Raw genomic sequence first — 14,996 nt, 5'->3', positions numbered from 1 at the left:
ATTCGGACTTATTAATTATGCAGTGTATATTGTACTGCTACAGCACATTAGCATACAATACAGAGAATGAAGTTAAATTGAAAAATAATCATAATATGGATATTTAAACACATTTTTGAAAATGGTGGCCGTTCATTTCGATACAGGCTTCAGTTCTTTTGTGCATATTATCGCAATATAGACTATTGTACCTAATTCCAATTACCAGTTTCGTCCTTCGTACGAGTAACTCATGTTTAAATAATTCTACACCTACTGCATAAAAGAGTACCTTTTGTACTGTAAATTTAATCTTCACTTCTGCCCGATCCGAAAAGATACAATTACTCAGAAATGCTATCTACTGTCCGTTCAAGTGGTTTTGTCGCAGGGTCGTAGAAAGGGGGGGGGAGGAATCACGTGACAGTTAATTACTTAACGAGGCCCTTTTAGTTAAGTTATTTTAAACAGTTGTATAATATTACGTAATGTCCAATTCCTTCTGAGAAAAGAGCTAAGACAGCCCAGCTACTAGACTTTACAGAGGGGCGAACAGAAGCAGGTGGGGGAAACCGGGATGCGACGTAGGCAAACGGACGACAATACCTGTGCGAAAATATAATTCAATATTGAAAGCTCTTTCGTCACTGGAAAACGCGAACATATTTCTGGAACGTACTATACTCACTAACTCAGTACTGCATACGCGGCCTCGGTTCTGTGTGGAGAACGGTTGGAAGTTTAGTAGTAGAGGGGGTGGGAGTGAAGTACATTCAAGAACTCAGGTACAATTAAAATTGAAGTAAAATTAAAATGATGTCCCTGTACAATACCTCTGAGTCACAAATTGTAGCTCTTTAAGTTGGCAATGAATGTACAAACTCAATAAACATTCTACTTTTTATGCATTACTTTTCCTATAAACAGTATTAAAATACCATCTTAATCTTGTTTCAAATAGGCTCCACAGCCTGCAGCGTCTTGGACCGAATTGAAAAATGCAACAGTCGAAGGATCGACCTGCCCACATGTCAGTGAGTGGACACGAACTACGGAAGGCGAAGAAGACTGCCTCTTTATAAACGTCTTCACGCCAAAGGTGAGAACATATGGGTTATTCCATATGAAATCGACCAGTAAAAAACCTCGCATTTTTTTATACTCTAATTTTTTCCCTGCTTAAACAAGGTGCTGAGAGGAGTGCATTTTCAAAAATATACTATCGAAAGTCAAAAGGTTTTCGTATTATTGAGCGACAAATTTAGCGTATTTTACAAAAACAAGCTTCTTTCAGCGCTCAGAACTCTGGAATCATTCACTGCAGAACATTGAACGAGAGCTCATTTTGAAGCTGACATTTGGTAGGTTATGTTAAGAAGTAATCCTTATTTTTATTGTATACAGAGAGACAGATAATCTGATTTTGCTTGCTTTTAGACTTTTTGTTCATTTGTAAAAATGTAAAAAAATATTGAGAAAAACCTTGCATTATTAAGAGGGATTTGGCATTGTTTGATTAGTGGCTCGGCAATAAGTTTCGAGGGTATTAAATAAATTATTTTCACACGCCTAGACTTGAACTGCGCAGTACCCCATGCACTGGCCGAGAGCTAAAGATAAGCCAGCATTGGGCGTCATTTTACTCCTGTGTTTATAAAAACTTGTGATGAAGATAGTCCAGCCATGACTGATAGACGACACATTACGTGTTTGTCTCCTGGCCTTTCTTGTCTCGACTACCTACAGTAAGCTGGTCAGTTCACGCGCGTACTATTTATTTTCTTTATTTGACATTTTCAATACTTTCTTATCAACGTACCACCAGTAAAAAAATATGTGTTTATTTGTACTTTCAATGCGGAATCTAACCATATATTAAAAAAATATTTTTTCGTGGCCAAAGGCGTCTTAATGAACAAAAATCTAAATTTCTCCATTTCCATAAAAAGTAAGAGAAACTGTTTACATGTCAATATAAACTTTATCTTCTCAGCATAAAAATAAACCATAATTTTGATCATTGGGTGAAAGGGTTTCGGAGCCACAAGAGTTTAAAGTTGCTAATTTTATGAAAATACGATAAATTTAAATATTATTAATTTAAACACTATGAAGTTCTGATGCCTCAAACTTTGCACAAAGCATTATATCACAGTTGTCTACGGACAGTAAAAGTTTCATTGTATTTAAAAATTGTAAGGTCAATTTTCTCTATATTTCAGTCGATTTGAGATGGAATAGCCCATATTCAAGCTTTTTTTTGTCTGTGATATTTAATTCAGTCAGAAGTGTGACGACCCTGGTTTACGCGACACAATTCTTGACTGGTCGAGATGTTGCATAATACACAGATTAACATAATCTAAATTGAGCCTTTTTTTCCCCCGCTTCATAAGACCTCTATTCCACTTTCCACAATTTTCTTCTAGCTGAAACCACGCAACTTGAAGTCTATACAGGGCGGAAGTGAAATAACGCTGCTTATTTTTAGAGTGAATAGGCCTATCTCGTGTGTATGTAACAAAAAAGTGGAAAATTCATAGTTTTCTCAGAAAAAAATATTTTTGTTTTTTCAAATCTTTAACACCCTTTTATTCGGTTATTTTCCTAAGCACCTTATTCTCAAACCCCTTAACCTCTGTTCATCTCTCAAAGTGAGAGTCCGAGTTTCACAACCATACGGAACAACCAGTAATGTAACTGTTTTATAAATTCTAACTTTCAGTTTTTTTGAAAGCAGACTGAATGACAAACGCTTCTCAACAGAATAGTAGGCCTAACACCCATTTCTCATATTTATTCTGCGTTTAATTCCCCCCCCCCCCGAGTGTCATTTATATTTGTTACTGTTGCTGCAAGGTATTTGAATTTTTCCACCTTTTCAAAGGATAAATTTTCATATTTTCATTTCTTACTATGTTCTGGTCACGAGACATAATCATATACTTTGTTTTTTCCGGATTTACTTCCACACCTATCTTCTTACACACTTCAAGTAAAATTCCCGTGTTTTTCCTAATCCTTTGTGGATTTCCTCCTAACATATTCACGTCATCCGTATAAACAAGCAGCTGATATAACGCGTTCAATTCCAAACCCTCCCTATTTTGCTGGACTTTCTTAATGCCATATTCTTGTCCTAGAGCAACGTTAAAAAGTAAAGAAGATAGTGCATCTCCTTGCTCTAGCCCACAGTGAATTTGAAAAGCATAAGACTGAAACTGGCCTATACGGACTATGCTGTACGTTTCCCTGAGACACATTTTAATTAAAAGTCAGAAATTATCGAAACTGAGTTGGTAGTGCCATCGTATTCTCCATATGGAGAAGAATTAATTTGATAAGTGAATTAAGTCCATAGTAAAAAAATCTACCAATAGAGCGCATTAATAGAAGTTTGAGAAGAAAATTATTTTGCTTCTCGCGATTTGAGCTCGATGAAGTAAGGACAGCTGCTGCACTTGGATACTCATGCATGTGTTTGTTTTATCACATATATTTCGTTAACAATAATAAAAAATAATGAGATTTGTAACTATATATTTTTTTAATCTAACGAACACAAAACCCTGTTTCCCTAAGAACTAGATTTTTTACTTATACTACTTGACGAGAACAGGCCATATATTGTATGTAGTAGAAGGTTATTCAAAAGTAGGTTACATTTTGATGTCGCCGTAACCTTTTTAAGAATTAAGATATTCACAAAACAAGAACATATTTATACTCATAAAGATATGGGGTTTATTGGATTCAGTTTAAATGTTAAATATATCCGCCATTTTATTATTCAACAAGCAACAATCTTTCTTCTATGTTGTGAACAGAATTTACTAATAGATCTGATGGAATATCTTAAATTTGTTGCGAAATTGCAAATTTTAGTTCGTCGGTAGTCGTAGGATTAGTTAAAATTAATTCTGTCTTTTAAATAATCATACACGCAATCATCTGCTGGACTGATATCAGGGGAACGCGCTGGCCAGGAGTTAGGTAAATTATGTTTGTTCTGAATTTTCGTATGTCATTTGTTAAACTTCTTTTATATTCATAACAACACTGAACAAGACTAATTCGATCTTGTAAAGTCGAAACCATTTAAATGATAGTGATTTAAAAATTCAATAAAAAGTAAATATAGTTTTGACACATTATAAACAAAACCTGTTACCATGTTAACAAAAACAAATGAGTGTGATAAATGACAAAATCCCGTTGTTCGATACTTTATTTTGAATGTAATAAAATATTTACAACATATATTGAAATATATATTAGTCCTACTTTTCACGTGCGATATTATTCTTCTCTAGTGTTAATATTATATTATATAATTCCATTGCCGCTGTAATTATATTTTAGTTCCTATTTTATTTTACTTATTTATTTTTACTATTATTATTATTTTTTATTTTAATATTATATCTGAACTGCGACCGAGCACGCACGAGCGCTGCTCATTCGGTCTCAAATTTTGTTAATACTTCTGTATCTTCTTTTTACATTGCTTGTATTATTTTATTTCTATTTCTCTTGTTTGTTTTGTAAATATATTCTTTATTCTGTATATTTAAATTTAAATAAATTTCAGTATGGCTTTAGAAAGGGTCATAGTACTGTGGAGGCTGTTTTAGATTTTGTTAAGTGTTCTTTACAAGGTCTTCAAAGGGGTGATAAAGTTACTAGTAGATTTTTTGATCTAACTAAAGCTTTTGATACTGTTTCACATGACATTCTTATGAGAAAGCATGATTTTTATGGTTTTAATAACTCTAGTATTGATTTGTTGTTTTCATATTAACTGATAAGTATCAATCTGTTTACATCAATAATAATATTTCTGAGTCTAAATTAATTAAGTATGGTGTCCGTCACGGTTCCATTTTGGGACCAGTGCTTTTCATTATATATTAATGATCTTCCTGATAGTATAACGGATAGCTGCTTAACTCCATATCTTTTGCTGATGATCTAGCGCGTAATATTTCATGTGATAGTGAAGATCTTTGTTCTACTAAAATTGAGAACATTTTCATCTCAAGTTATTGAATGGTGTAGTGTTAATAGGTTATGTCTCAATAATAATAAAACTGTTAATATCAAATTCAGTCTCAATCGAAGAAATTTTGTTCCTGGTAATCCGAATAGATTTTTAGGTATTTACCTACAATCAAATTTGGAGTGGCACACAAAATAAGTAAAGGCATATTTATGTTAAGAATTCTCAGTTATAGCAAAGATCATAATTCACTTATTTCAGTTTATTATGCTTATACAGTATACACAGTCATCTTAGTTATGGTATTCTGCTTTGGGGTAATCATAATTCGTCTAAAAACGTTTTATTTTGGAGAAGAGAGCTATGAGGATTATCTGTGGTGTTGCTCCTCGTATCCATTGTAGATCATTATTTTCCAAGCTTGGTGTATTAACATTGACGTCCTTATACGCCTTGAGCTGCCTTATTCATATTAAGAATAATTTGTCTAAATACATTTTTGATTCTAATTTACATTATTATCCAACATGAAATTGTTCAAATATTTATCTTAATAAAAACAACATTACTCAAAATAGTTTTGAAACAGCATCAAACTTTTTAATAGTTTACCTATTCATGTAATGCTTTCAAACGCAAGCTCAAGATATATTTAATTTTAAACCCTTTGAATAGTCTTGATGAATTTTGTAATATTAATTTTTAATGTTTTTATTTTTTATTGATGTTGTTATGCATTATTTGTAATGTCTTCAGCATTAATGAAGTATCTATCTATCTATCTATCTATCTATCTATCTATCTATCTATCTATCTATCTATCTATCTATCTATCTATCTATCTATCTATCTATCTATCTATCTATCTATCTATCTATCTATCTATCTATCTATCTATCTATCTATCTATCTATCTATCTATCTATCTATCTATCTATCTATCTATCTATCTATCTATCTATCTATCTATCTATCTATCTATCTATCTATCTATCTATCTATCTATCTATCTATCTATCTATCTATCTATCTATCTATCTATCTATCTATCTATCTATCTATCTATCTATCTATCTATCTATCTATCTATCTATCTATCTATCTATCTATCTATCTATCTATCTATCTATCTATCTATCTATCTATCTATCTATCTATCTATCTATCTATCTATCTATCTATCTATCTATCTATCTATCTATCTATCTATCTATCTATCTATCTATCTATCTATCTATCTATCTATCTATCTATCTATCTATCTATCTATCTATCTATCTATCTATCTATCTATCTATCTATCTATCTATCTATCTATCTATCTATCTATCTATCTATCTATCTATCTATCTATCTATCTATCTATCTATCTATCTATCTATCTATCTATCTATCTATCTATCTATCTATCTATCTATCTATCTATCTATCTATCTATCTATCTATCTATCTATCTATCTATCTATCTATCTATCTATCTATCTATCTATCTATCTATCTATCTATCTATCTATCTATCTATCTATCTATCTATCTATCTATCTATCTATCTATCTATCTATCTATCTATCTATCTATCTATCTATCTATCTATCTATCTATCTATCTATCTATCTATCTATCTATCTATCTATCTATCTATCTATCTATCTATCTATCTATCTATCTATCTATCTATCTATCTATCTATCTATCTATCTATCTATCTATCTATCTATCTATCTATCTATCTATCTATCTATCTATCTATCTATCTATCTATCTATCTATCTATCTATCTATCTATCTATCTATCTATCTATCTATCCATCTATCCATCCATCCATCCATCCACCTACCTATCTATCTATCTATCTATCTATCTATCTATCTATCTATCTATCTATCTATCTATCTATCTATCTATCTATCTATCTACCTACCTACCTATCTATCTATCTATCTACCTACCTACCTATCTATCTACCTATATATCTATCTATCCATCCATCCATCCATCCATCTTACAAATGTTTACCATTTTGCATATACGTTAATTTTAAAAAAATGTTACATCTATTTCAAAATGTAAGTTATTTTTGAATAACCCTATATAAAATGAAGTTTGCTAGCGCTGCCTGGCGGCACGTTCTGTCAGTTTAATTATTTCAAAGACAAGGTACGTATATAGTTCAATAACATTTCTCGATGGATAAAATAATTTTACAATTACAATTATTGTAACTCAACAGGTAAGTCTGCAATCAGCTTAATGCCAGTTGCTTGTGCAACATCTAAATAGAGTAAGGAAAATAGGCGGGATAGTTGAACCGAAGTGGGCCACAGTTCCACTCAACCTCTGCATTAAGCATGAGACTGACCTTGACCTCTGCACTTCATTGAAACGATTAATGTGCTATATGTTTGCAGCTTCCGTCTGGGCCCAACGTCACGTTGTACGATGTTCTGGTCGTGATCCATGGCGGCGGATTTTTTTTCGGGTCTGGTAACAGAATTTCCTTGGGACCGGATTTCCTGGTGGACGAGGATGTGGTGGTTGTTTCCTTCAATTACCGCCTCGGATTTCTAGGTGAGTATACCCAAGCTTTCTCGACAGAAAGAGCTGTGGGGAATGACGCGAGGTGGTTAGACTATGTTCAATTATTAACACTATATTATAAACCAGACGTTTCCAAAAAGCGTATCGTCATTCGTGCTCTCGATGCTGCCCGCCGAAGACAGTTTGCTGTAAGGCTAGAGAAGGGGGAAATACTCGTACCTCAACAGATGGGAGCGATCAGTGGGGAATCGCGGCAACGGTCTGCTTATGTTTACAAATAATAACATCAAAAGAATAAGAAATATCATACGTTTGTATATTATTTTGACATACTATAAAGCTGGAGCCCCGTCTGTTGCTATTGACACAAGCCATTGCAAATTCAACCTCTTCTGTTCTATGGTGCCTTTCAGTGCCTGGAAAAGATCTTCTCCAGTTGTATTTCGTAATTACATCTAGAAGACATTCAGACACAGTAAAATGTTCATTAATTCCTCGGATGAAAATGGCTAGGTGAGTGCCGTCATTTCTATCTGTGGTTTCGTCCAATGCAAGTGAGTAAGCTACAAACTAATTAATTGTGGCTTCGATTTCAGATTCAATTACATTTACAATCTTGAAATTCCTTCTCTGAACTGTAATTGGAAACATTTTAATTCTCTTAAACTTTGACTTTGTTCTGGACACATTATTTTAGTAGCGTTCTGTATGCACGATTTTACAAATAATGCTACTGTAAAGGGCTTCACTGATTTTCCAATATTTCAAGCTAGAACATAGCTAGCAAGAAGCTTTTTTTATTTAAGACTGAGAATATGTATACGATTTGTGTTTGTATTTTCTTGTTTTATATTTATCAAAATATTTGTGGGCCTACGCATTTCACCCAAAATGAAACTAAAAACATATGTTTGTCTTGCGGAACTGAGTGTAAACGTATTGTAATATACTGATTATTATGTATCGTATGATATTCTTTCTGAAGAGTCGAGTAATGTGGTTGCATGTTGAATTTCAACATACGCTTAAGAATTTTCGAACAAATTAAGCATTTCACATTCTCCCCACTAACACAAAAAATTTCTCTTCCTATTCATCCTTGAATGTACTACGTCCATGATTAGAAGACATTGTGAAACGTTGGAACACTCCGACCAACACAATGATAATGGCAGTCCGCCACTGCTTTTCGTTTGCGCATAAACATTGAGTACAGTACAAGTGGGGATGGGTGAGGCGGAGCGCGCTCGTTACGTACTGGCTTCGGTTCCGTTCAGGGGCTTACTCGCGAGTACGCTTTTGGAGACGTCTGTTATAAACCGTTCTGATATCACCTTTCCTATCTGTGATTACTTACATAGGCCTACTTACAAATGGCTTATAGAGAACCCAGAGATTTATTGCCGCCCTCACATAAGCCCGCCATAGGTTTCTATCCTGAGCAAGATTAATCCAGTCCCTAGCATCATATCCCACCTCTCTCAAATACATTTTAATATTATCCTCCCCTCTACGTCTCGACCTCTCCAAAGGTCTTTTTCACCCATGTCTCTTAACTAACACTCTATACTCATTTCTGGATTCGCCCATACGTGCTACATGCCCTGCCCATCTTAAACGTCTGGATTTAATGTTCTTAATTATGTCAGGTTTACACAACGCAGAACTGCACGGATTGTACTCGTATTCTTCATCTGACATTAAATCCAGATGTTTGAGATGGGCAGGGCATGTAGCATGCAATGGTGAATCCATAAATGCATATAGAGTGTTAGTTGAGAGGCCGGAGGGAAAAAGACCTTTAGGGAGTCTGAGACGTAGATGGGAGGGTAATATAAAAATGGATTTGAGGGAGGTGGGATATGATTGTAGAGACTGGATTAATCTTGCTCAGAATAGGGACGATGACGAGCTTATGTGAGGGCGGCAATGAACCTCTGGGTTCCTTAAAAACCATAAGTAAGTATGTTAAGTGAAGAATACAATGCGTGCAGTTCTGCGTTGTGTAACGTTCTTCATTCTCCTGTAACTTCATCCCTCTTAGTCCCAAATACTTTCCTAAGCATCTTATTCTCACTCACTCTAAGCCTCTGTTCCTCTCCCGAAGTGAGCGTCCAAGTTTCATAACCATACTGAACAACCGGTAATATAACTGTTTTATAAATTCTAACTTCCATTTTTTTTGAGAGCAGATTGGGTGACAAAATTTTCTCAACCGAATAAGAACAGGTATTTCCCACATTTATTCCGCGTTTAATTTCCTCCCGAGTGTCATTTATATTTGTTACTGTTGCTCCAAGATATTTGAATTTTTCCACCTTTTCACAAGATAAATTTCCAAATTTCTAATTTTTATATTTCCATTTCGTACTATGTTCTGGTCACTAGACATAATCATATACTTTGTCTAATCGAGATTTACTTCCAAACCTATTTCTTTACCTGCATCAAGCAAAATTCCCGTGTTTTCCCTAATACTTCGTCGGAAAAAATCGTAAGGGATCGGTGCACGTATTAGTTTAACAGGGCTCTACTAGAGAGTTTCCGCACCCGCTATACGTCTAACACTATGATGACGTCAGTAGTGACGTATTTGGTGACGTATGTTCACGTTCACATTCGAAAGGAATCGTAAGGAATCTGTACACGTATTTCTTTAACATAAGGCTCTATTATACGATATTCCCCGCGCAGTTAAAGATTTATCATGTCGCAGCTCCTATGATAGTCAATCAATCACGCTGTATTTTTTTTAATTGATAGCTCAGTGTCTAAGAAAGGCATAGAAAAAAAAATCAGAAATGATAATCTTTTTTGAAAAATGAGAACAAAAATACTAACTTCCATGTGATCTATTCAGAATAGGCATTTACACCTTCAGAAGTAGGTAAGTGGCAACCTTTTTTATTTTTTACTTTAGAACGGGATCAAAGCGAGAGAAATGTTGAGAAAGAAAGGAAATTACTTTTAAAAGCGGTCGCTACTCAAAATCTTTACTGGTTTCCGAGTTACGGCGAGTTAAACAAAAGAGCTTCTTTCGCTTGACGGAGTACTCACGATTCAACCTTTTGTGTGTTGAAATTTCAACGAAAAATTCTTTCCTGAGCCTTCTTGTACTTCGGCTTGTATAATTTATCCATCTCGAGCTGTTCTAAGTCCACAGTGGTAAATCTCAAGCGAGATGCCTACGGTAAATGCTGTTCATTTCCACGTTACCTGTCTAAAGATAGCGGATCCTCTATTGAAATAACGTGAGATGAATGGCTCGGATTGGTTCTTTCGTTAATGATCTCAACATAGCGTTAACCGTTTAGCGTACAAGTAGGAGTGCGAAAACTCTGTAATGACCAGACTTCGAGACTTTGGAAGTTTACTGTGCATGCACTATAGGTTGTTGACTTGCTGCAGGTAGATAGATTTGTGTTGAGGTAACAACGTCGCTATTTAGAGTAGAGTACGGTAGTATGGGGGAACATACATATGTACATTCTGAAAGTAAATATACGTTACACAATGATAATGTCAAAAGAATGTGAAAAGCATTTATTCTCCTGTTTTTTATAAGCATTTGTGTTTAATTATACACAGTGTTAATGGTGGAAATAAGCTTGTAGCAATTTTAACTCTTTCATTTATCCTATTGGTCGTATTTAGGAAGTGGTAGTTACAGTACCGAATTGCAATGTACTACAAGATACATTCTCAGTGTCTAAAACGTAAATCTTTTTCGGTTATCTGCCAAACAACGTTTGTACTGTAGAAAGCTACGCTCTACGTCGCAATGACGTGATAGGAGCTAAACGAAAAAACCTAACATCATTGCAGTCTCTAAGAGACAGTCCTTTATTCTCGGGTGACTCTATGTCCACTAATTTGCTGTTTATGTTACACAATGTTCCATATCCGTTATTTTTACGTAAAATTGATTTCCACTTCTGTTTTACACATTCAGTAACCGGTTTACTTGATGTCTCATTAATTCTCTGCAAAATTTTCTAAATTAATTTGAGGGCTTATGGCATCTCTTGCTCTGACTTTTCTAACCGTGTAATAGTTTCAGGCACAGTTTATATGAAAACCAAATTATTCGTCAGAACCTTCAAATCCAGAGCGTTTTCCTTTGCGTATTTGTTGGCATTCATTCTACAGTACCCCCACCCACTGTACGCTTTACCACTATACTCAGTACGCCGTTACGCGGATTTCCCACTGAACTGCTCTATTGGGTCCGAAGTCTCGAAGCCTGGTAATGACATTAGAATGACACTTCTCTTATCGGTACTTGACATTAAAACGCTGAAACGCTTGAATTCTTTTCCTAAGGAAATAAGCTAATGGATATGTATCAACACTGAAGCGAAGACAAAGAAATATTTTATGCTATAATTTATGTCACTCCCATCTCCACCAGAGACTAAATAATCTAGCTGTCTGTTATTTAACAGGCTTCCTCAGTCTGCAGAACTCCGAAGTGCCGGGCAACAACGGCTTGAAGGACCAGTCTATGGCTCTGCATTGGATCAAACAGAACATCGCGCGCTTTGGAGGAGACCCTAACAAGGTCACCATCTCCGGTAACAGTGCAGGAGGAGCAGCAGTGCACTACCAAGTATTGTCCCCCATGTCGCGGGGTAAGTCAATATTTTCCTTCAGTTTTTTGGCGTAGAATCTACTCTACTCTAATGGTTTGTGTTAGATTTTAAACGCATCAGGCTTAACAGGGAACTTTACGAACCTTCATAATGGCACTTACTTACTTACTTACTTACTTACTTACTGTCTTTTAAGGAACCCGTAGGTTCATTGCCGCCCTCACATAAGCCCGCCATTGGTCCCTATCCTGAGCAAGATTAATCCATTCTGTATCATCATATCCCACCTCCCTCAAATCCATTTTAATATTATCTTCCCATCTACGTCTCGGCCTCCCTAAAGGTATTTTTTCGGCCTCCCAACTAACACTCTATATGCATTTCTGGATTCGCCCATACGTGCTACATGCCCTGCCTATCTCAAACGTCTGGATTTAATGTTCCTAATTATGTCAGGTGAAGAGTACAATGCGTACAGTACTGTGTTCTTTAACTTTCTCCATTCTCCTGTAACTTCATCCCTCTTAGCCCCAAATATTTTCCTAAGCACCTTAGGCCCTATTCTCAAACACCCTTAACCTATGTTCCTCTCTCAAAGTGAGAGTCCAAGTTTCAGAACCATAAAGAACAACCGGTAATATAGGCTAACTGTTTTATAAATTCTAACGTTCAGATTTTTTGATAGCAAACTGCATGATAAAAGCTTCTCAACCGAATAATAACAGGCGTTTCCCATATTTATTCTGTGTTTAATTTCCTCCCGAGTACCATTTATATTTGTTACTGTTGCTCCCAGATATTTGAACTTCTCCACCTCTTCAAAAGATAAATTTCCAATTTGTATATTTCCATTTCGTACAATATTCTCGTCACGAGACATAATCATATATTTTGTCTTTTCGGGATTTACTTCCAAACCTATCTCTTTATTTGCTTCCAGTAAAATTCCCGTGTTTTCCCTAATCGTTTGTGGATTTTCTCCTAACATATTCAAGTCATTCGCATAGACAAGCAGCTGATGTAACCCGTTCAATTCCAAACCTTCTCTGTTATCCTAGACTTTCCTAATGGCATACTCTAGATCAAAGTTAAAAAGTAAAGGTGATAGTGCATCTCCTTGCTTTAGCCCACAGTGAATTGGAAACGCATCTGACAGACACTGACCTATACGAACTCTGCTGTACGTTTCACTGAGACACATTTTAATTAATCGAACTTGTTTCTTGGGAATACCAAATTCAATAAGAATATCATATAAAACTTCATAATGGCACTCCCTTTTAAAATTTACACACGAATCAATATTTTAAAGAAAAGTTTTGCATTACACTTCCTTCATTGCTTGTGAGAAAATTTCACATTTCGTGATATGAGAAAAAAGTGTCTAGACTCTAACATGTACTTCCTTGTAATACTTCTTATGCGTCTACAACAGCCCACTTATTTTGTCATTAACGAATTAAAGAGTACAGGGGAAAAACCTGATGAGTCACATTTTAATGTTTTTGTAGGAGAGCAAGTTAAAAGTTTCAAGACTTTACAGTCTTTGGATTATCATTCTTCAAGTTCCCTTGGACTTGTGTAAGGTAGAGTTGATCATACTTGTAACGTATAGGAATTGAGTAGGGTTCGCCCAAGAACTAACAAGTAAACCTTCAGGTGGGGTAAAAAAACAAAGACTTGCCTTTATTACCATTCGATTAAGCATTAAAAGCAATGCAAAATGCGTAAATTTTACAACTCGAACGCAATGAACACCAGAGATCGCGACCAATCAAGATCAAGTTGACATGGGCTACTTAGATTGCAAACAACTATATCACGCTGCAATGCTAGACGCCAGAGCGAAGACAGTACTGCTATAGACGCGCTGTCAGCTAGTTTGTACTTTACAGTTTATTGTGTAATGTTATGTGCAGTGAGCTGAAGAAGATGAACCCAGTGAATATAGGGATTAAAATTTTGGATAAACTAAACGAAGATATGTCGCGGAAGGAACTTGAAATTGTTGATGATATATATGACTTATTAAAGAGTTATGAATCGGAAGCAGTTGAAGAAAGTCATACTCTGACACTGATGAAAATGAACCATGAAATGATAACAATGTCATGCCTCATGTACGAGAATGGGAGACTGAAAAAACAAATACTACGTCAGAAGAGGAATTAAGTACCGGTACTTCACAAAGTTCCGGTTCTCAATACGCTCCGTCCCCTCCCAAAACATCCCGAGTCATTGACTTTGAAGAAAAATGTGGAGTAACAGAGTATTGGATTCTGCCAGGTGTACCGACAAACAAAAAGAAAAAGTTTAACCATAGGTCATGGAGCAGTATGAAGCATAAATTCACGTGGTTAACACACGAAAGTCAACTGTCAAAAGATTGCAAATCATAAGTCGTATTTGGTGGCATGATTTTGGACAGTTTGGACATGTACAATGATGATCAAGTGTTTAATACAGACGAATGTGGGTTCCATAAGGAAATGCCTTTCGGCAGAACATTAGAACGTCAAGGAACCAGTAAAGTGTATGGTGTCGTGCAATCCAAGGGGGCAACTACACATTCCTACACTATAACGCCGGTGGTTTCTAAAGCTGGAAAACTGATGCCAAAGTTACTACTTATTCTCCAAGAACCGAAAGGTATAAGTCAAAGAGTTGCGGAACGCATTTTCCAGAGTGACAACCTTGTAGTAAAATGGACTTCGTCGGGAAAAATGACCAAAAAATATGGATAGAATTCTTACGAGAAATATTCCTTCCTAATTCTGCAACTTGCAATCTTCTGCTATTGGACTCGTATGGTGTCCACTGCAACGAAAATACAATTAAGCAACTGTTAGAAGAAGGGGACTATGGTCTTGAAAAACTAGTAGTTAAA

At 35.4% G+C, this 14,996-nt stretch overlaps 1 protein-coding gene across 1 annotated transcript in view; it reads left to right on the top strand.

Moving 5' to 3' along the window:
* Positions 1–14,996, top strand: part of LOC138696776 (esterase FE4-like) — a 47,169-nt gene that overhangs the window by 14,893 nt on the left and 17,280 nt on the right. The window contains exons 2-4 of the mRNA XM_069822172.1: positions 941–1,078; positions 7,388–7,547; positions 11,963–12,148. Of these exons, the coding sequence (XP_069678273.1) occupies positions 941–1,078; positions 7,388–7,547; positions 11,963–12,148 (484 nt within the window). The remainder of the gene's footprint in view (positions 1–940; positions 1,079–7,387; positions 7,548–11,962; positions 12,149–14,996) is intronic.

The sequence above is a fragment of the Periplaneta americana genome, chromosome 3, assembly GCF_040183065.1.
Source record: "Periplaneta americana isolate PAMFEO1 chromosome 3, P.americana_PAMFEO1_priV1, whole genome shotgun sequence".
NCBI classification, from domain to species: Eukaryota; Metazoa; Arthropoda; class Insecta; order Blattodea; family Blattidae; genus Periplaneta; species Periplaneta americana.
This window is presented reverse-complemented; position numbering and strand designations above follow the sequence as displayed.